The following is a 23,321-nucleotide window of genomic DNA, read 5'->3' as shown; positions in this document are numbered from 1 at the left end:
AAATTGGACAACCAAAAGTTACGGAAATTCTTCAGACACTGTAGCAGACGGTGGAGTGATTCCTTCATCAGCCCAGCTGAGACATGAATACTTACCTAAAGTTGCGGAGTGTCACAAACAGGAGATTTTGGAATTGGTAAAACAGTCTGGTTGCTTGTCAGTGGTCACACTGACGAGTCGACAGATGCACAAGATCAGTATGGGTTACACATTGTATTTGTTTTGCAAGACCTAAATGGTGAACATGCACCTGACGTACTAGAACTGAAAGCTGTCATTGCAGTTACACTTTACCTACAGGCTGTTAATTACAACATCGTTTCACAAGCTATTGTAAAGTACTTCAATAACTTTGATGTTAATTTTGATGTCAGTGCTTTTATATGTAGTTAAAAAATCTGTACACGTAGTTTCTAACATATTTCCGTACACATTCCGCAAAATACGATACTTCACCCGTGACACTGCCGTGAATTTTAAAGAAAATTTCCGCAATTTTCACAGGGCCTTAGTCGGGATGCCATAAGGTCCCCCGTGCCTGACTGAGCAGGTTGTGGCGTTTGGGCAGTCTCCATGGCTGGCTTCTCAGCAGCTGCATTAGGGTTGAAAACCATAGTCTAGAAAGAGAGCACCAGGATAGCAAAGCTTGGGTGTTTTGAAGTGTGTTTATTTTGAAGAGTTTTAAAGTGTTTGAGTCGTGTTTTGTTTAAACCTTTATTTTGTTCCTGTGTTTTGTTTGTTTGGTTATTTGTGATTTATTAAAAGTGTGCACAAAGCGCTTAAGCTGCAGCTCAATGTCTGGGTCTCATATTTCAAAGAGCGCAGACCTGCCTTGCCCGGGACGCTACGCCACAGCCTCGTTAAGCAATCTGGCACTTATGACTGGGCTGTATTTCATTTACTGTAAAAATGCCTTACTTCACAGTCTAAGAAAAGGTATTTCAAGATATTTCATGATTAAACATAATATTTATTAAAGCAGAAAAAAACACAACAAATGTTCCTAAATATTTAAATGCTTACCTCAAAAACAGTAAATGCTAAATTGTAGGATATTTCTTTTTTATGTCCACCTTTTAAAGACAATCTATTTTTACCATTAGTGAATTATCAAACAAAATAAAAACATAAATAAATGTACAAATATCAACGGACACTGTTGCAATGTTCCCTTCTTGTATTGGGCAGAGTGATCCTTAACAGAAATATTTCAGATCTTTGATGCAGCTAGTGTCTTTTTCGTAAATTGACAGTTAAATAAATTGTGCAGCTCTATGCAGTGTGTTAATAAAAAAGGAGACATCACATTTTTGTATAAAGATAATGATTTGTTTAAAAGGGTACAGAATGCAGTTCTAATAAATGTTGATGACTTTTTGAAAAACAAGTTAATATCGCTACTAAATATAAGCTCTTTTTGATCAGCTAAAGATAATTACATGTCAATATAAAGTGCAAAAAAAATGTTTTTACATGTTTGTTTATTCCCTGCCAGGCTTGGTCATTCTGGAGAGTACACTGGCAGTACATTAAAACTTCATGTCTATCACATCTCTGGAGTCGTTAGACCCCATCTGTTTCTGTGAATTGTCACTATAAATAATTTGTTATATCATTCATCCGACAGTATCACAGATAAGCATATTTTACACTAATCCAGATATCAAATGCACTTGCTAGGCCTACACGTCTTCCTCCTATGGTTTTGGTCGCCTGGATATGGCAGGATTGAAAATAAACACAAAGTAGAGAAAAATCAATCTGCAGCCGTGTGGACACTGAGGATAAATTGCTGAGGCCTGCAGTAGGGTTGCATTTAAACCAAAATGAAGAATTCTAATGATAAATCATTTCAGTCTCAAAAGGGTAGTTTATATAAGGCCTGGTCATTGATTTTTTTGGTTTATTATTTATTATAGTGGCTCACACAGAAAGTTGAAACTGTAAAGTGTATTTAACAAAACTGGGCTCTAGATACCACTCTCCAGACCAAATGGCCAGAACTCACGGGACGCTGTGGGGGTCCCGAAAAATAATTAAACTGTATCTCTGAAGGTTAAAAACACAGCTACTTTTTTTCAATAGTTTTTTAAATAAATAACTTTGAATCTTTATGTTGCGCCAGTATACTGTAAAGTAATTCTGGAAACTTCTATTAAAGTCTCCTAGTTTTGCATAGATGTTTTTGATTACATTTCGCTTTAATCTGATAGACTCATGATTTTATACAAATATTTTAAACATTTCAGGTGTATTACGCAATTATGTGGACCCTCTGTATGTGCTTGGAGTGATAAAATATAACTTTTGCTGTTGCCTGTTGAGGCAGCATGTTTTTGGGAATAAAACACATGTTACAACATTTTTCTGTGAAGTGAACAGATAACTTGTGAAAAGGCAGGTAAAATGTTAACATCTCTCCAATCCGAGTACGTCATTAATCCACGGTAGATGCCATCTGGAGTAACAGATCTTTAGAATTTTGACAGGCCAAGCAATCCAGTCCAAATTATACTAAAACAAGTATTTCATTAAGCACACTCACCTTCGGCTTGGGACACCTACCTGTCGCTGAGGTCAGTTACTTAGCAGGTAATGACTGCTGATGTGGGCATTACTGTTTAAAATTACAAGCATCTGAGAACTAACCAATTCATCAGTGAGGCAATATTTATCTTGCATAGATTCTTACTTGTATTTTTACATGTTTAAACTATTTCACCTAGATTAACAGCCTGGTGACAGGAATAACAATATTTTACATTGAGAATTAGCTTTAAACAATTATTGATGAATGGTATTGTGTGTATGGCGTGTAACCAGCTACACACTAACGACATCTTCACTGACAAAGCATGAAACTGGAATAAATGGATATCCAGGCTCTCCGTGTTATATTTCGGCAGGCTGTCTGGGATCCGCTCTGTTTCATATTCAGTGCCAAATCCTTTATGTCTGGAATAATGTGCCATGCTACTAACACAATTACCCCTCTGTAACGTTCAATAGAGCTTGATCTCAAAGGAGTGAACCATTTCTCTCTGTGATTTCTTTGTCTGAATGTTGGGAAGGACAGGTAACAAAGACACTGAAACTTGAGTGGCAGCAAGTTATTATAAATCTGTTCTAGGACAATAAACCATGATCAATAATGGTAGCTGGAGCCAACCAATTTCACAGACCCAGGCAACAATAGCAAAATGCACCACATATGAGATAAGCAGTTTGTTTTGTTAAGTGTATATATACATAAGGCTCAGACATTTACTAAAATCTTTTCCTGTCAGAAGAGAAGCTGTAGTCCTTTGTTTTTCTGCTGCAAATCCTATTATTAGTATTATTTACTTAACATATAATCTAACCACAAATAAGCTATTTTGTGGTTTTCTAACCACTTGTCATAAAGGTTTTTTGAGAGCAGAGAGCACATAGGGCATGCTCATAATTTTGAATTATTTATACAAATTCACCTTGGTTCAATATACAATGTTAAAAGATTAATTGTGATTTGTTGTGTAAGCACTGCAGATGACTGTCAATTAGCGCATGGTGATATCTGATATGGAAAGTCATGGGTTAATTATGCAAAATAAAGATATCTTCTTAAGCAATAAGGCTTTACCAACATGCGTTGTTTTATAAGGCCAGGTGCTATCTGTGTTACAAGGGTAATGCTTTTATTTATGTAATCTGGACTGAAGTTTATTTATTTATTTTTTTTAGAAACTATGAATCACGCGATACAAACGAGATATTATTATCAATCAAATTGCCTGAGGGTTTCTATGAAATGATCAAGTCCTGCACTATGGTTCTCTGATTCAGAGGCAGCCAACACTGGAAATTATTCTCTGCAGAGCCCGTTTTTATCCTGTTTTCACATTTGTAAGTCACAAAGCCACTAATTAACGGATTTACACACAATTAAATTGAAATAATTCTGATTATTCTGTAAGCCTTGTTTTTCCTTTAGCCAAGGAAACAGAGCACCTGGTACTCCTCAAGGGGTTATGAAGCCTGCAGTAAAGAGCCTTGATGTCATATCCAAGTGCATACTGAGGCAACATTAGGTCGCGTTACATGAGTGTTTGACTTTTCTCGAGACATCTGTGTCTCATGAAATAAACGTGGACACGGTGCCTTTTGTGTTTACATATAAAGCCTCTTATTTCCCTTTAGAACGCCTACTTTTCCCCGAACGCTATGCAAATGAAGGAGAGGTGGGTCAGATTTAAATGAGCCATGCTGACGGCCCGCTTAGATTCTCGTGCTGTTAAACGTGAAAGTCCCTAAAATACTGTTTACATGAGCAGAGAACAGTTTCACGAGAGAGAATCCATGTGCCATTGTGTGTGACGTAAATCGTTTTAAAGATCTGATTTACTGATGGATACCGACTGTTTTTTAATACTAAGTTGTACTGTTGTTGGCCACACTGCTTTTTACACATAATCAGTCTGGGGCGTACAGCTTAATTACTACAACCTGTTTTACCTAATTTTGATTTGCATCACATGTCTTTCATTAGCTTATTTTGTGTGTATATATGTATTCTCAGTTAAATAATAAACCAATGCGTAAATATAAGAGAAACATAACCGTTTGTCACTTTACTGTAAATACTACAATTATTTGCTACTAAAGTCGTCCTCCATTTATGCTGTACTTGTATGACTGCTTCTGTTAAATAAAATACTGTAAAATACGTTGTTCAACAGCATTCGTGTTGTGCATTGTGTGGACTGTAGAACTGTAGAGAAAACAATACTCAAACATCATAGTAAACTATTTAGATATTTAATATTTACATTTGTGTATCATGCTGTCTTCCTCCCCCGAATTCCCCAAGATGGACGACACTTGATGCATTTGGTGTGAAACTTTACAAACACATTTAGATCCATGGCATAAGTAGCATTGCGCATGGTTGTACAGAAGACATGACAAGATTTGAGTTAACCCTCAACACCAATCTGATAATCTTATACTGCAAACATAAAAATAATTTACCTGCGGCCATCTTTGGACCATGATAACTTACGGGTTCCCATGCAACTTTTAGAGAGGCTTTACGTCAGGCAATTGAATGAGTTCATTAACATTTTCACATGCTAATCGGTGTGTTTACATGTGTAAGTGGGCGTTGATTTCACAAGCATTTCCTGGAACCTCACAAGAAATTGAGGCTTTCACGGTAAAATACTGAGACTGTTTTCTGGGACATTTTCACAAGCTTTCCCTGTCAAGTTTCACCACACCACACATATAAACTGGCCTAACGACTACTGTTTACTATTTAATACATGACACACACAGAAATAGTTTGCCTAAAATAAAGAGTAAGCGTATCAAATATGAAATGAGCCTTAGCCTGTATCCAGTACAACAGTACCAGCAGCTGTAGGCAAGTACTGTAGTATAACATGACATGAAACACACTAAAACGAAGGACAAAAGTACTGAAGAGACTGAACGTGGAGTACTACACATCTGTTTCCAAAGGCATTATACCTTCATACCCAATTTACAAATAACTTCTAAACATTAAACCATGGTTTCCTTACCGAAGTCTGCGAGCTTCAATTCTCCTGTGTCGCTGATCAGCAGGTTCTGAGGTTTCAGGTCCCTGTGCAGAATGTACCGCTGGTGGGTGTAGGACAATCCCCGGAGCAATTGAAATAAAAATAACTGGAAAAAAAAAATTAAAATAGAAAAGGGAACATGTTATTAAATTCAAATATGATGAAGACATTGAGAAAAATAGTCCTGGAATTCAACAATTCTAAACACCAATGGAATATTCCCTCTGTTAGTGTTAACAATTCAAGAATAATGTTGTCTTTGAAGGCAGCATTGTTTAATAAATATCACAAGTGAACAATGATGCAGGAATTTCAAGTGGGGAAATATGGCCAGTGGAGGGAACTTTACAAGACTAGAGAACTGTTTAGAATTAGAATTACTGATCTTCCAGTATTTTTGGAAAAAGGTCAGAACAGCGGCTTGCAGCATTCCTTCTGGGTGTTTTGGCAACCACTGAATCCCATTCCTGTGTAATGTGACTGTTATTTTAACTCCTTACCTAGAATTCACTGGGATTCATTGCTTTTACAGTCTAAATCCTGGTCACAGCTTAATAGGCAGAACTGGGATTTACACAGTACTGCCAGTAATTCAAAACATCTGACTTGGGGCCAACACAGTAAATGTTCTGCCATCAAACTGGTATCCTGAAGCACAACTGACTCTAGCAAATGACACATTTGGGATTCATTGATAGCAGCTGTTTTTTTTTGTTGTTGCCACCTCTAATTTGAGATGCCTCTTTGACCAATATGTTGCAATTTAATGGACGTATTCTGTTGAACTAAAATCCTAACTGCAATTACAATGATAACTAAAACTGTAATACTGTAGTTTAATAAAGCATGGCAACACATATTTTGTTTGGATAACGGAGGTGGCGTTGAATATAGTGTAGCGAAAAACATGAAATGCTTTCATAATCAGGTTTCAGATAATCAAGTGGCGGCTGTATTGATTGTCACCACTGCAAATGCAATTGTTTCAGTCTTTGTGATGGGATATAAACAGTACCAAGGATGTGGGTCTATTAGTAACTACTTGTGTTTAGATAAGTTATTTAAAATGTATAATGTATAAATGTTAAGGCGGCATATCTATCACTCACTGAGCATATTGAAAGTATAATACATTACATTTATAAATACAAAATCTTACAAGCATACTAAAATGTAATATGTTTAATGTAGTGGGGCCTCTTGTCAGTTAGTGGCATCCTAGCATAAATGATGTCTGACATTCATAAAGCAATTAATGAATCAAGAGAGCCATGTTCTCCCTCAAGACCGTTACAAATCCAGTTAAGTTCTCTCCAGTATTATCCAGCACTTTTAACAACATCCCTCCAAAAAAGATGAGGCATCTTGTAAGAAGCCGACTTTCCCCCAAATATAATAACCAAATGAAAGTTGTCCATCGGGCTTTAGAGATCATAGGCGCACCTCCTGACAGAAACATATCTCCACTAATTAAAGGACAAACAGCACCGAGAAAGAGCAATGTTCGAAAACGCTCAATCACAATGGATGATAGGAGGCTGTGTGGTCCAGTGGTTAAAGAAAAGGGCTTGCAACCAGGAGGTCCCCAGTTCAAATCCCACCTCAGCCACTGACTCATTGTGTGACCCTGAGCAAGTCACTTAACCTCCTTGTGCTCCGTCTTTCGGGTGAGACGTAATTGTAAGTGACTCTGCAGCTGATGCGTAGTTCACACACCTGAGTCTCTGTAAGTCACCTTGGATAAAGGCGTCTGCTAAATAAACAAATAATAATAATAATAATAATGTCGAGATTATGAGAGAATCAATAATTGCCAGTGACATCAAGGAATATGTTTGGACTTTAAGCCATGCTTTCAGGTTAGGATACTGAAACGTGAATGCTTCAGCATGCCTTTAAAAAGTTAAATTAGACTGAGATGAATGATGGCGCATTGTTGACTTGACATGGCTCAATTCCACTAGCAATGAGCACAGTGAACTTACAAAGTATATTTAATTTGCATTTTCACTTTTGTTTAACATTCTAAATATGTGGGAAAAAGCTACCCATTATTCCATGTCATATTATTCATTAACTTGTTTGATCTTCATAATAGATATTTGCTTCAATGATCATTGAAATTGTTTAAGAAGATGTCTTTAGCTATAAATGGAAAATACACGAGTTGGAAGCAGTCTGCTCATGGCTTGAAACTCCACTATGACCACATCTGACAGCAGCCTTACATGTATTTCCAATCTTAGAAGGAGGCACACCCTCCGTAACAAAACCAAATTACTTTCATACTTAATTTAAGGCATTGACAAACAGAACTGTAGTAATAACTTCTTCAACAAAGAGTTTTTATCTTTAAAAATGAATACCATAAGTAGTTAATTATGCCATACTGTTAATTTTAAATATTTATATTACAAGAGCTTAAACAGAAGTTGCACTGTGCTTGCTCTCCATTATCTTCTCAGGACAACAGACAACAAGGAACAAAATGGAGGCCTGCTCATATCTCAGAACCTGACACCACTTTTGCATTTCTAACTGATTTGTAGAAGCTTTGCTTATGTATGTGGCTGCTTGCAGAGAGAGTTTATAAGCAGCAGGGACATTAAAATACAGACTCTGCAGTTTAGGTAGTACATGAACAAACACATCCATGATGTTCCTGGGTCTCGGATATCATCTGTGACCGACACATTATTATTTTGCTGCCAGCTTGGTAACCACAGTTTTTAAAGTACAGTATATGTAATTGATATCAGAGCTTTAGATTTTAAATGTACACATACACACCAGGAAAACCTCATTAAGTTGATGGCACTGCCAGCTTTCAAGAGGGACCCAGGAAACAAAGTAGACATTGATTCAGACACACATTTATCATTAAGTGATTACATATACTTTGAACAAGAAAGTAATTATTAAATATTTAAAATTTACCCAGTGAAGCTGCATTTCATATGTAAAGTGGTAACTGATTCCAGAATTCAGGTTTGTACGCAAAAGATGTCTGGCCTATCTTTGTTCTCATAGGAGGAATTTTCAGTTTACATTCAGTGTGACTTCAAATATAATGCTCATTCACTTCACTTGCAAACATGGATAGCAAGTACTTGGACCGTCACCATGTCTACATTTGTAAAGCAGAGAGGCAAAATGAGACTGTCTTCTAAACTGCAATGGTAACAGACCCATTTTAGCATCCATCAGACAGTGATGAGCTGAACCACCACACCCCAAGGAAAACCAGTAAAGTCTATTCGATACAGTGTCCAAGCAAATTTTAAACATGTAAATCACATCTCTGTAGTCAATAACAGGCAACAGTACTTGTAGAACAACAGTTTCCTTTAGTTGTGCTCCAAAGCTATGATGATTTCTGTACAGCAAACCCAGTCTCATATGTACATTTTTTTTATAGTTTTGCTAACATGTTCATCAAAAGTAAGACTGGGGTCAAGCCGTAAGCCAAGGTATCTAAGATGTGCCAGTCATTAATTTGCAATTCATCATTTTCTCTAGAACGTTTTTGAGAAGTTCCAAACCAGTCTATTGACCAGAAACCACTGTTGAACTAATGAAAAATGTCTTTGTCGGTGTGTTGAGCTGATTTAAACTACTGTTGGCACAGTACAATACCTACAGTGTCATCAGAATGCTGTTGAATATTGGACTCTTTACAAACCTGGGGGTGGTCAAATTAGCATTTTTAAGACAAGTAAGAAATTAACATTTTTCAGCTGGCATATACACAAGTGGCCAAACATTTTTATTTTATTTTTTATTATTCTGTTAACTCTGCACCAAGCACATGGCATATTGTGAGTTTACCAATCATCAAGTGGTGGTAGGGTTTGAAAATTAAAATATACAGAAAGTAGTAAATGCAATAGATTGATCTAAGATTAATAGCATTAAAAGTTCATTCAGCTGCAGAGAATTTGCTTGACCTTTTTTTTACAGGCAATTCTCATACAATGCTAGATAGATTCCTTTGTGTTGTTTCTGTTTACATTCTCAAATTCTGCACTGCCAAAAGGCTGCATGGTGGGTTTTTATTCTCAATTTACACAAGTAATGAATTCCTGAAAAACTTCTTCAGATATTATTTGAATCCTGCGATCTACTGTAATAGATTTGAAGGAAAATGTCATTCTGCTGCATCGCTAATTATGAGTTGCTATGGAGCCATGCTAGCATTCTATTAGGATCACTCCAACATGAAAAATGAGAGTGGCAATGTAAAACTGAGTTTGCTATTCAGCAGATACGGTGTTATGTAAAATAAGCACCTAGAGCTGGCTATGAATACCATTTTCTGTTCACCATTAAACTATACAAGTTCTTTTTTTCTTTTTGTTGTGCATTTGTCATAGACCATTGTTTGTTCCTCAGAAGCCATGCCGACAAGTTTTTTCTTTTATTTTGTTATGTCCCAATGAAAGATGTAATGCAAATGAGCCTTGAGTGGAAGTGATCGATGCCTGTGGTTTGTTAGCAATATAGAGACCCAGGACTGTGCTACTTTTCCAAAAGAAATTCCAAATACAGGTTACTTTTTATCAGTATATTATCTGTCTAAACACAAGTAGGTAACCAATGAGTCATGACAAATATTAAAATATTAATTCAAACTTCTGTATAACCTAATTTATATACTGTAAGTCGCCACTTGGTTCAAGATATATATATATATATATATATATATATATATATATATATATATATATATATGTAGCCAGATATAACCATTTTCTGTACTTGAAAGGTTTTTAGCAATGTATGTCGAAAAAAAAAAGCACTATTCAGAGGTTTATATTTACAGCTGGGTTTCAAGATAATATCCAATACACTGTGTTTAAGACTCACACTGATTTTTGGAAGGCAGGGTGAGTATTAAATGGACTGAAAACCTGATCACATCTGTTGTATCCAAACACCCACGTTTCTCATTTACCAGCCTACACTTGAAAGCATCTGCAAAAGACAACCTTAATCTGGCGTAACATTACTCTATCAGCAATACACCTGCCTTGTTCTTTAGACTGTAAAAGAAAGATAGAAACTTGTTTAACCGCAATCAAGCCCACAGCCACCTCATTAGCATATCCATTACATTTACGAGATACTGCAGCATTCCAGCAACTGAACGCCAACTTCATTAACTGTACCATATGTTAAAATGTCCCATTACGATTAGGAATAACATTTCTTAGCACTTCACAGATTCAAGTGTGTAGATATCTAACCAAGATGCATTTACAACATGAAAGCTGTTTAAATACATGTCTTATCAATTTTAAATTGATCTAAACTTCTTGACATTAGCAAGGGAAACATATGCACTGTAATAACAAACATCACCTTACAAGGTAAATCACCAATCTAGACCAATGTGCTGGCAGAGTACTTGCATAATTAATGTAGCCTGTACCTAGGAGCTCTTCAGATTCTAGAATCGTTTAGTTTTAGTTTTGAATCAGCTATATCTTCGTACATACATTCTGCTAGTTTACTGAGCCATGCCAATATCTAGCACATCATGGTATATTTTGTTGTAATGTACACAACACGTGGATATAACAGATTGTACATTATAGAACAATAAATAAAACATGTTTAAGTTGCTGATGTTTCGTCAATTATTGTACTGTAGCTTACTTTGACTTCAATGGGCTTTCTACAATCTGGTCATGGGACCTACCACACATAGTGTGATTACTTACCAGGAATAAAGAGTTGTTGTTTTGATCAGCAAACATGAATCACTCCCTTATTAGAGAACCGTATTGTTGTTGAGCCAACTTGACTACTTCGACTATGACTACTACGACTACTACTACTACTAATAATAATAAACCTGTTTCGAATCATAATGGATTTTAAATTTTAATTAAAAACATCCAAAGTGGTTTGATATATTGTATATTTGTGTGTGTGTGTGTCTATGCACTGCTGTTAACCTCTTTTTGGAATATGAAACTGCTCCTGAGTAGTACCTCAGGAGACTAACTCTAGAAAGAGGTGACTGGCAGGTCTAGTCCTGTCAGGAACATGTGATTGATGAGTGAGAGGTATTTATGGTTCACAACTCCTATGATGCTCTGTGGCAAAGTGGTTTGCAGTGCGCAGGTGTAGAAGTGATGCAGTGCTCAAGATAATGACAAACAACAAAGTACTGGTGAAATAGTGGTTTATTTATAATCCAATGTCTGATGACAACAGTAAAGAAAAGGAGGGCTGGCAATACACAACGATGTCTTAATGTACCGCAGCTGTGCCCCCTTTCTAGATAACCCTGAGAATGAATTGTCAGGCCATCCAGTCCAGGGCACTCTGTTCCCTTTACACTGCAACCTCACAGGTCGGGAGGGAGATTTACCACCAAGAATCATTCTGTCTCTGTCACATGCTCTTTTCTGACACGCTATCAGATTGATTTATATGTCACGTTCTGAAATGCTCCATTTATATTAGTGCCTAATATATTCATATTGAAGAAAAAAAAAATTATTTTTATTACTGACTGATTACTCGGTCAAAATAAACCAAGAGACAAAATGTAAGCAAGTTTGTTTGTATATGATTAAAATCAACACACTGTACAGAGGGTATAAAAACAATTCTTCATTGTATTGTATTGTTCTTTTTAACCGTAATGGGGCAGTAACTTCCACTGTTTCCAGTATGCACTGTGCAGCTTTATGTTATAAGGATGAGGGCAATTTTCATTGACTTTCATCCACAATATCTGACTGATTGTTCAAACACTGGTAAGATTTGGAGAATAATTACTGTACTGTATTACTGTAGAAAACATCAAGCAAGTTGTGGTCTAGGAAGGCACAGTACTGTGGAAACTGGCTAAACTGCTGAAAATAAAACTGATTCTATTCAGGGGAGAATTCACATAAGCTAAAAATAATAGTTTGGCCATGAAAAATACATTTTGAGGTGCTTCCAACCTTCCACTTCACTGTATGAGATATGCAGAACCAGACTTGGCTTCTAAAATTAGACAAATGTACAATTTTGAATGTTTTAAGTTATCTTGACAGGTTTGCCTTTTTTTCTTTTAAAGAAAGAAAATAATGGAAATGCTTTTCTAGCCTAAGTCATTACACTATGGAAAGTCTCGGGAAACTAAACTACATCTTATAGCATAGTGCTGAAATCAATATATTTTTTTCTTAACAAAATCTTGATTAATTTTAGACCAACTGGGGCAAGACATTTGTTGCTGCGATAAATTTTACTATCAAAATGGCTGCCACCAAATTCGCCAAAACGCACCCCAAACATCAAACTCCTTCTATTTGCAAACCGTTTAACCAACTAACTCTTAGCTTGGTAGGCATCATCCTGGGGACAATGGAATTCAAACAGGGAAAAATTGTATTTTATTTGTAAAACGATGGCCGCCAGGCCTACATTTTCATCTTAAATTTAAAACTGCTTCAGTTGAAAAATGGTTTATTTGAGGGGTTTTAATCTTGGCATTTTCTTTTAATCGATTAATCAACCCATCTGGATGATTAATTAATCGATTAATCACACCCGGTTGCTATAATATGTAATTGTAGTGAAAGACAACTAAAAGTAACACTTTGTAATGCTATTTTTTGTAAGCATTTATTAATGACACCTAACAGTTAACAGGCAACTTTAATTTAACAATTTGACAATAAATAAAAATGTTTACTTGCATGTAATCTAAAGTTAGCCAAAGCAAGTCTTTTAATATAATACATAAAATACAGTGCCATGCGTTACTGTAAATTAGCAGCAGTACTACGTACAACCAATACTGTGTTGAATGTTTGCCTGTTTTTCGTATAAACTTGAAACTAACAGGTAATTTATTGAATTGAGTGTTATTTTATTGTAGTTTAATTTAGTTAGCTGAGTGTCATAATTAAGACTTAGACTTAGGCTATAGCTGTAAATGTACTGCCATGGTACAGATTTAAACTAATAGAACACATTGTTTAAAAGAAAAATCAACTTACTTGCAACACACAGATGAGAAGATAAACTCATAGAACTGCTGTGAAAGGAAAGCACCGAAGAGCAAATCTTGCAACTTGTTACAATCACTATTCGTAATTGTATTAACTCTATTACAAAAAACTAGTCAATTATTAAAATGTTGCGCTCTCGTTTTCTCGTTCTTCATTCCACTTTTAAAGAGTAAGGACATGGAGGATTTAAAAGCCCATTTAATTGTTTCACAGCAAGACCCTGTAAATGAAACAGATTTTACTATTATTATTACAGTGTTGTTACTACAGTATACCTGTGACTCGTCTTTAAACAATGTTAATGCAATTACGAATAGTAATTGTAATGTTTGTCCAGCTTATTTTATTTTTATTATAACTTTAAGATTATATTAAAGATTGTTTTAATAAAATGTTGCACCCGTTTGCTCGTTTTCTACATTCTGCATGCAGCAAATCCCGTTAATTTAAACTAAAAGCTAAGCCCCCCCTCTATTTATAAACTGAAACGATATCTAAATCTAGATTTGTATTTTATTTTATTTGTGAACAAAATGTATTTGATATTAAAACAAGCCGCCGCTACAATTTCAAATGAAGGAGGGCTGGCGACAGAGGTGCAGAGCTACGATAGGTCTGAAACGACACAGCTCTGTGGACGGGGTTGGTCAGATTAAACGTGATCCCTGCCTGGCTGGACAGTTGATCGAGTCAATCATCCTGGAGACCCACCGAGTCTGCCATTTACTGTGGAGCTTTTACAAACGCAAGAAAGTCAGGTATATCTCCCTGTAACCCACTTGCCACCGTCTGTTGAAGTACTCTCCCCCATCTTTCTAGATTTCTTTCTCACGCACTGCTTTTTGCTACAGTACGTGGGTAGACTAGATTAATCGATCAATGAATTTATTTTAATCGATCAACACCCACAGGCATGATTAATCGATTAATCTTTAATCGATTAAAACCCCTAGTTTATTTGATTAACTCCAAAGTTGACAAGCATCATCCTTGTGTCAATACAATTGACTTTTTCAAAAATGGTGTTTGTGTGTAAACCAATATGGCCACATGACGCATTTCTTTAAAAAACTTTCAAAATCTTTGGTCAAATGTAAAACAAGCTTATAACTCCTTACAAAGTACAGATAGGTTAATGGTTACTATGGAACACATATAGGAAACTATGTGTGCTCTATCCAAAAATCACCATGCCTGTGACCTTTGACCTCTCTAAGGTCAAATGTAAAACTAGCTTATAACGCCTTACAGTGCACATATGGTTACGGTTACTATACAACACATTTAGGAACCCATATATGCTCTATTAAAAAAATACCCTGATCGTGACCTTTGACCTCTCCTTAAGGTTAAATGTAAAATTAGCTTATAACTCCTTACAGTGTGTAGATAGGGTCATGGTTACTATGGTGTTTAAAGTTATAAAGCATTGTGAGATAATGAACTAATCCAGTATTTTGAATTTAAACTGCTCCATAAAACTGATCTGTTGCTGTTCTAGTTTTAATTTTTTTTTTTTTGTGATGGACATTTTAGAGGGGTTTTTTTTATCTTCTTCTTGTTATAAAGTAGGTGACCTTTAGGTTTGTTGTGCGATGAAAGAAACAACACCCATTGTGTATGCTTTGCTGTCGTGCAAAACCACCTACAGTGGACCTGTTTACAGAGCACCGGCTGCTGCCAAATCAGTCACCTACAACTACAGTACAATAAGAACCACAGGGGCCAAGAGAGAATTGGATTGTGAAGCATGTGATGGCTGTTTTTCTGTTTGATATTCTTCCTTTTTAAAAAGAATTAGAAGGAGCACAGTTACATTCAAATACAATTAACTGTGAAATGGCTGAAAAATCGCCTATATGCTTTTATTTGTTACTGTATTCCGTTTGCAAATATCTGCACAATTCATTCAAATACAATACATACAACAAAACACATCTCAAATCTGTTTCTCATACAGTACACCTTACAAAAGCTTTTTACAGCTAGACTGAAAAATCCTGCCTGTCACAATACTATTCAGTTTCATAGTGAAACTGGATTAGATGTATTTGTAGTTACGGATATGTATCTTTCAATATGCAGCATTTAGACAATTAAACATAATCTATATGAACATAATTTACATCTTTTATTTAACATCATGTAATCAAAGACACTACAAAATGATATTGCAAAAGTCTACCTGAAGCCATAATAGTATTACAGTATTTCATGATAGATTTCGAAATGTCACAAAGAGGTATATAATTCAATATGTTAACGTAACATTATTCAGCAGGTTTCACTCGACTTTATGAAACAAAATTAGCTCATACTACAGGGTGATGTAACAGTTTGGGCCATAGCTGTATAAATAGTAAACACACGTACTTGTTGGAGGTCGTAATAAAATACAATTTACTTTAAAATGACTTGAGCTGCCTCAATCGGTAAATGGAATGTTATGAAAAATATGTACAGCAAAGTAGCCTTCTAGCTTTCTGCGCAAAACTTGCAAAACTCTCCAACATCAGAATCACTGGGTTAACATGCATTAATAAGGGGACAGCCTTGTTTCTAGCAGTTCAGTACATGTTAGTTCTCCAAAAAAGTGAATAATTGGGTTCCTGTTAAATCGATACCTGCTTCGAATCACAGTAATACAGAGCAAGTCACAGCGCAAATCTGCAGGGTCTTTTCACTCTTCTGGAAGGATCATGTTCCAAGATATTTCCTCTTGCTGTACAGTCCACACAAGCACACCGAAGCCTGGCATTTTCTTAGATCCATGAATAAACTACAAATGTGATTTATGTTTTCCACCCAGTAAGCAGCCTATACTGTTTAGACGAGTTAACAATGCAATTTAAAGTATGCATTACAAATAACAAAATACTTATATTATGTAATTATTGGACAATTAAACATAGTCCTTTTTTTTATTATTACTATTTTCTTAAATACATGTTCCTAAATGCAGAAATTGTGCTAGGAAATGATACACAGTTAAGATGCATCTCATTCTCCGCCTGGTCTGTGGCACTGTTAATTGTAAGGGTCAATTAACGGCACAATACAGATTTATGAATCAGACTAATAATATGCTGATGAGAAAATTGGTCTAAGGGCACGTTATTCTAATGTTGCGATGAGTGATGTTTTGTGACGATAAATGGCATTTATCCATCACCCAATGAAATACTGTCATGTTAAACACTATTACTGGCACGATAAAGGAGATGGTAAGTTTTATTACATGTTGTTTCTTGAAAATATGTTTTCTTTTTGCATTCTACTCTGTGTGTACAAATGACTTAAGTGTTATGTACAATGGCAACCAAGCATTACATGAGTGTGTGGTTAACATGCCAACTCAGCCATTTAGATAAACATATACTGTTGTGTACATACTGCATAGACAATCTTCTTTTCACGGCAAACATGTACAGAATGCAGTAAAGACTTTATAATCTGAAAGTGTTTACCATCTATTGCATTGAAAATGTACAGATTATTAGAAAGCAATTCAGTCCCATCAGCCAATCAGCTTCCAGCTCTTAAGGGCTTCTTCTATCAGACAGTAGATGCCCGCTAGAACGTCACAGCATTAACTGTGAATCAAGCTTAAAATCAATCTACGCAAGTGCCAGCTTTCTTATTTTGACTTGCTGTATTCAATGCTCACATCTATTGGACAGCAAGTACTAAACAAAGACACAGTATTATAAGAACATTTTATATGCATACAAACGTGTGAAGGTGAAAGTGGATATTGTACATAAATTGTGTGTGGGGGAAGTCTGATAACGTTATGAAATACGTTCAGGCAAAATCCATGTCAATGATCTCGATCACATTCCTAGTGCATCGCTGTGTCCTTGACGCCTATTCTTCATTCTTGTGTGGATAAGACACAGCTGATAAAAGCAAATCTGCAATCACCTAAGGAAACTGTTTTGTAATATCTAATACAGTTGTATAACTGTATTAGATGTTATAGATTTCAGTTGTATGATTCAAATAAAATCTACAGTAGACGTCAGCTGTCATATAATGTACGTATGCAGAATTCAAATAGGCTACAGTTGTATTGATAATTTCTTGGTAGTAACATTACACTGGGTTCAAATAACGGCATATAATTTTAGCAATACATCAAATGTTCCGTAAGGTTACAAATGGTTAAAATAAGTGAATAAATCTCATTCATAACCACAAGTATAGAAAAGGCTAAAATATTTTCATAACTACAAATATTGAATTATCGAGGTAGTCTGTAAGAAATTAACCCTGATCCTGTCACAGACGCAATCTGTTAAATGTCTGTATCACGGTGAGTTATGTACTCTTTCATTAATTAAAACCCTCTTTTTCCAAATGCAAATGAACTGATAAATTATGACAATTAACACTTTTAAATTAAGCTTTTAAATTCCGACGCAAACAAAAGAAATAGTCTCAAGAAGCAGTGCTTGTTAAATTATTAACATTAAATGAACATAATTGAACATAATTTCGTAAATCACATTAGGGCAATTATTTAATAACAAAATAGGCATAACGACCGCTTGAAAATGCCAAAATCAATGCTACATACTGATGTTATCATTTAAGAACTTTTGAAAATCCTGCCCATAATGTCTAATAGCAATAGTGCCCTCTCAGTGAAGGCTATTGTGTGGTAGTTGACCTCATCTTCGGCTCCACAGTCAACTACCACACGGTAGAGTCTTCATCAACGGGTACTATTGTCTAATTAGAACAAGATGGAAGGAGATAAATGCTTCAATTTTCTTTGTTAACAAAATACTGTTTTCACTGTTCAGTCACATATAAAGTTTCACCTAACACTGATGGTAACAATTTGCTTTCTGCCTTACAGTTCAATATAATTTCCATTTCAGCCACATTAAAACCAGAGATAAAGCAATTTCCCTCTGCCCAACAATTTCTTCATTCCCATTTCTAGGTCAGTGGTTCCTATTGAATTTTGTTGACGCTGCTGTAACTCAGTGCTGCTTTATTCACAGTTTAGAAAGTCACATTTATTTTGCTTTTAATGCCCACTGATTATACAGTACTGATTTATCTGCTGTGCTTTCCTGCTCACTTTCCCACAGATTAACCATACTTTCTTTTTTTTTTTTAATCGGTCTACACAACATCCTTGATTTGCATTTGTATTTTTATTTTTTTTTTACTGGGAACTAGACTTATAAAAGAAAGCATGGAGTAGTTAAGCAGTGGAAAGCTTGGGGGCATCCAAACCAATAATATGATTAGACTGGGTCAGTGAAAGGTGTCCGAATGCTTTTTAGAGGTATTAACTCTCTGAAGGCACACTCTTAGCAATCTTTTTTCTTCTCATAAACCATCTCATCCCATACTGTAAAATAAATGCATAATACATTTCTTTTAACTAAAGTCCTTACTTACCTTGCATTTTTAAATACTGATTATGAAAGAGAAATGTCAAACCATCTTTCATGATCTTCCTTTAAAAGTTGCTTTTCTAATTTGCAATGCTCAAAGCATTCACCCCTGTCCACGGCAGTTTAAACAACACTGAAAATTTGAACTTGAAATGCTTAAAGAACTTTATTAATTACCTGTGTAACTATTTCCTATTCTCAACATATAGAGTAATAGACAGCAGTAAACAATGGGATAATATGCCTGTTTTTAATAAAAACAAGTGCTGCCTAAGCAAGACTTTTTTAATTCTAAACTATTCTGCCACATTAAAAAAAAACATATCTTCCAATGAAACTTTAAAACAGTACTACAAATCCCTTGTAAGAAAAAGGTGGCTGAAATGATATAACTCAAGTGCTTGGCATTCTGGGCCCAGTCTCTTTGGATCTCCTCCAGTTTTCCTATCAGCTCTTTTCTTCGTGAGACTAAAATCAAAAGACATTTATTGTCCTCTACAGATGGAGAGCTAGCTGATTCATAATTAGGCAGGGAGCTTCCCATTGAAACCACAACTATTCTGAAGGATGGCTTTGTTTTCTAGCAATCTGGGCACTTCTGTCTCATTGTGAGGACAAAATATTATCACTTTGCATTCAGTAAATCTACAGCGCTGCAAGTGCAAAGATAAGGTTATTCACTTCCAGGATTCTGTTTGTGACTGGCCCTTCACGAAACAGACGTCAATTTATATTTCTGCCAAGTCTGTGAAAAATAGTCATTTGTGAACATTTGTCTTTCTTTTAATACTACATATGAGGTAAACACTTTTAATTTGAACATTTATTGAAATGTCAGTCTCAAAATCAAATAGTACCTACTTAATAGTGTTAAAAAAAAAAGCTAAGTTGGCTCATGACTTGAGTCATGACACACTTGTATAGGGGATGAAGTCTACAACATGTGGGAGAGGAATCAAAGACTATTCATCTTCCACAAAATCTGTGTTCAGTGTTATACTAATGATGGGGATTACCCAGTTAATTGGGTTAAATTCAGACCAAGGAGGGTACGTGGAGTCCCTTCTCTGGGCAAATGGACTGGGCACTGTCTTCATAGTAATGCACCACTTAGAGAAAACAAACGATGCACTGCATGTAGAATTGCACCTGTCACAAAACGTATATACCACCCTGCCTGAAAACAAGACACACACACCGGTAAATGCTGCCTTCAATCTGCCTCTTTTTATCACCTACCTTCACGTTGTCTGGATTAAGACCCCCAGGGTGCTTGTCCATGTACTGGCATAAATCAGTGTGCTGGAAGAAATTCAAAGGGAAAAGGATGCATCAAGTGTTTGAAAGTGCATCAGTATCCATTTACAAAAAATGCTCTAAGGAAGCCAATCTAGTTATAAATAAATAAATAAATAAATAAATAAATAAAAGCTACATTTAAATTATTTGTATTTAGAACTTAAAAATGTTATTATCAATAGTTTTCCTAATAAAATAGCATATGTGTAAATACTCTAATCCATACTGCCATAAAAAACCATCAAAATGAACACACAATATGGGCACACAGTATTCACGTCAGGTTGAGAGGTGTTATCTTTCCTAGACCTCTACTGATCTGCATTATAGGGAAAGTTACATTTAAACATAAGTTCTGTTTCTTACCACATTTGTTCTTTTGTTAATTGCGCAGTGATAAACTTTAAGGGGGATTATTTCACACTACTAATGCAGAGGTGACTGGTAAAACTAATAAACCATGTCAAATTTACTAAATAAAGGGGGGGAGAGGGCCTTCTACACAGTGGAGTTACACGATATGCACAAGAAATCACATTTTGTTGCATATAAAGGCGAGTAAAGGTAAACATGTACAATGCAGGGGGCTGAACGAAATTCAAATGTGGATTTCTGCAGCCGGCAAGAACGGTTTAAGTTCATAGTGTTTGTTTCTCTTGCAACAAAAGAAAACCCAAAAAGAAGAACATAAGAACATAAAGTTTACAAACGAGAGGAGGCCACTGGGCGCGTCTTGTTCGTTTGGTTGTTAGTAGCTTATTGATCCCAGAATCTCATCAAGCAGCTTCTTGAAGGATCCCAGGGTGTCAGCTTCAACAACATTGCTGGGGAGTTGGTTCCAGACCCTCATAATTCTCTGTGTAAAAAAGTGCCTCCTATTTTCTGTTCTAATCTCCATTTCTGACCCCTGGTCCTTGTTTCTTTTTTCAGGTCGAAAAAGTCCCCTTGGTCAACATTGTCAATACCTTTTAGAATTTTGAATGTTTGAATCAGATCACCGCGTCGTCTTCTTTGTTCAAAACTGAATAGATTCAATTCTTTTAGCCTGTCTGCATACGACATGCCTTTTAAACCCGGGATAATTCTGGTCGCTCTTCTTTGCACTCTTTCTAGACCAGCAATATCCTTTTTGTAGCGAGGTGACCAGAACTGAACACAATATTCTAGATGAGGTCTTACTAATGCATTGTAAAGTTTTAACATTACTTCCCTTGATTTAAATTCAACACTTTTCACAATATATCCGAGCATCTTGTTGGCCTTTTTTATAGCTTCCCCACATTGTCTAGATGAAGACATTTCTGAGTCAACATAAACTCCTAGGTCTTTTTTATAGATTCCTTCTTCAAAAAGAAGTAAAGGACAGAAAAGTTATTGCCTGTTTTTGTTAAACTACATTGTTTTGTTCTATTGAATGCAATGCTACTACTGGTCCGTAGAGGGAATCTACAAACAGGTTTTGTAAAAAAATTAAAATAAACTTTTTTTTTTTTTTTTGCTGTATATAGAATTCTGCTGTTGGACTTTCTTGTAAACTTAGAAAACCACTGACCCATTAACCTCAGTGAACGTTATATTATGTGCTTGCTAATGCTTTTGTACTTTACTGCCTGGGACTGAAGCTTTTTTTATGTCTGTGATCCACATTGTATCATTTTGTGTTCTATGTTCCCACGGATGTTTGAATGTTAATTAAAATGATCATTAACAACAGTGAGATTTAATTATTATCACTCACATGTGATTTCTGTCGTATGGTACAAGGCAATAAAGGCATACGCAGTTTAACAAGCCTCATGCCCAGCTAAGATCAGCAAAGAAAAAAGCCTACATAAAGTGCTCAGATAAGTTATTTAATTCAATTCAAAGATGCTTTCTCATTATTATTGATTAGTCTGCAAAAATATGTAAATTGAAAATGAAGTTAGGAAATCTCATCTTGCATTAACAGGTTTTTAACAGATTCCTGAGATATTGTGTACGATGTCACACATATTTCAAACTGTGCATATGATTCGTATCAAATTAGCTTTTTTACTGGGCTTGTTTGTATCCGACTATCTCATGAGGAGCTCAAAGCAACCAATGAACACATATGAGTGAGTCTCAACGGGGCTGACGGACCACCCTGCAGTATAGTGTATGAACTAGTGCAGAAAATATAAACTGTGCTCACAGCGTTGTATTGGGGCATAACCTTAGAACTGTATAAGAACAATATAGGCTATATGTAATACCCACAGACAGATGGACACACTGATGACGTTTCTCACATTTTTTATGGCAGCTCCACAATCGGGAGAATATATACTTTCCCCTCCATAATGAATTATAAAGTGCAACGCCAATCACACTGAATATAAAAGCTTTTTTTAAAAAATGCAATTCTCAAGTCTGCAAACCATAAAAGTGCCTAATTTTGGTTTGAAACTGGAAAATTAATGGTTACCATGCAGAGGCATGATGGGAAATACTATACAGGGACTGCATCTGTATTTGTCACATTTGTTAGAATTTTTTGTGCACATTCCATGGCCGAACATGTATTTAAGAAAAATAAAATCATGCTCAGTTCTTCTCAGTGTTGTGAAAGAGCAGGCTGGTAATGCCAGCTCAGCGCTCCGCTCCAGCAACTACCCTGCTCCGCTCCCCCGCTCCATGTACAATTGGCTCGCTCCGCTCCCCCGCTCCATATACAATTGGCTCGCTCCGCTCTGCTCACACTCTCTGTCCCCATCTCAGGGCCGGATTAACCAATATGCCAATAACACTATTCATAATAATATGCAAAGGGCCCCCAAAATATGGGTTAGCGTAGGGTCCCCACGTCATTTAATCCAGCCCTGTGTCAAACAATCCGAATAAACAATGGAGCAAACTGAATACAACAGTTGCTGTGGTGAGAGACATTGAAAGAAAAGGTAGAGTCTGATAACATCTTGACAGCATGGCCAAGACTGAGTTAGAGCAGGTGCGAGCTTGAGCAGTAAAAAAACTGACATCAAAGT

General features: G+C 35.9%; 1 protein-coding gene across 4 annotated transcripts in view; it reads right to left on the bottom strand.

Moving 5' to 3' along the window:
• The window catches only part of LOC117399581 (cyclin-dependent kinase 14-like), a 238,798-nt gene that overhangs the window by 115,628 nt on the left and 99,849 nt on the right, over nucleotides 1-23,321 (bottom strand). For all 4 annotated transcript variants that reach the window (XR_009328479.1, XM_033998865.3, XM_059022492.1 and 1 more), the window contains 2 exons: nucleotides 20,254-20,316; nucleotides 5,565-5,688 (listed from right to left, as the gene is read on the bottom strand). Coding sequence is in view for 3 of the 4 variants with exons in the window: in XM_033998865.3 (XP_033854756.1) it covers nucleotides 5,565-5,688; nucleotides 20,254-20,316 (187 nt within the window). In the remaining variant the exon portion in view is untranslated. The remainder of the gene's footprint in view (nucleotides 1-5,564; nucleotides 5,689-20,253; nucleotides 20,317-23,321) is intronic.

Source organism: Acipenser ruthenus, chromosome 4 (assembly GCF_902713425.1).
Source record: "Acipenser ruthenus chromosome 4, fAciRut3.2 maternal haplotype, whole genome shotgun sequence".
In the NCBI taxonomy this organism is placed as follows: Eukaryota; Metazoa; Chordata; class Actinopteri; order Acipenseriformes; family Acipenseridae; genus Acipenser; species Acipenser ruthenus.
Note: the sequence above shows the minus strand (reverse complement) of the source record. Positions and strands in the feature narration are given on the sequence as shown.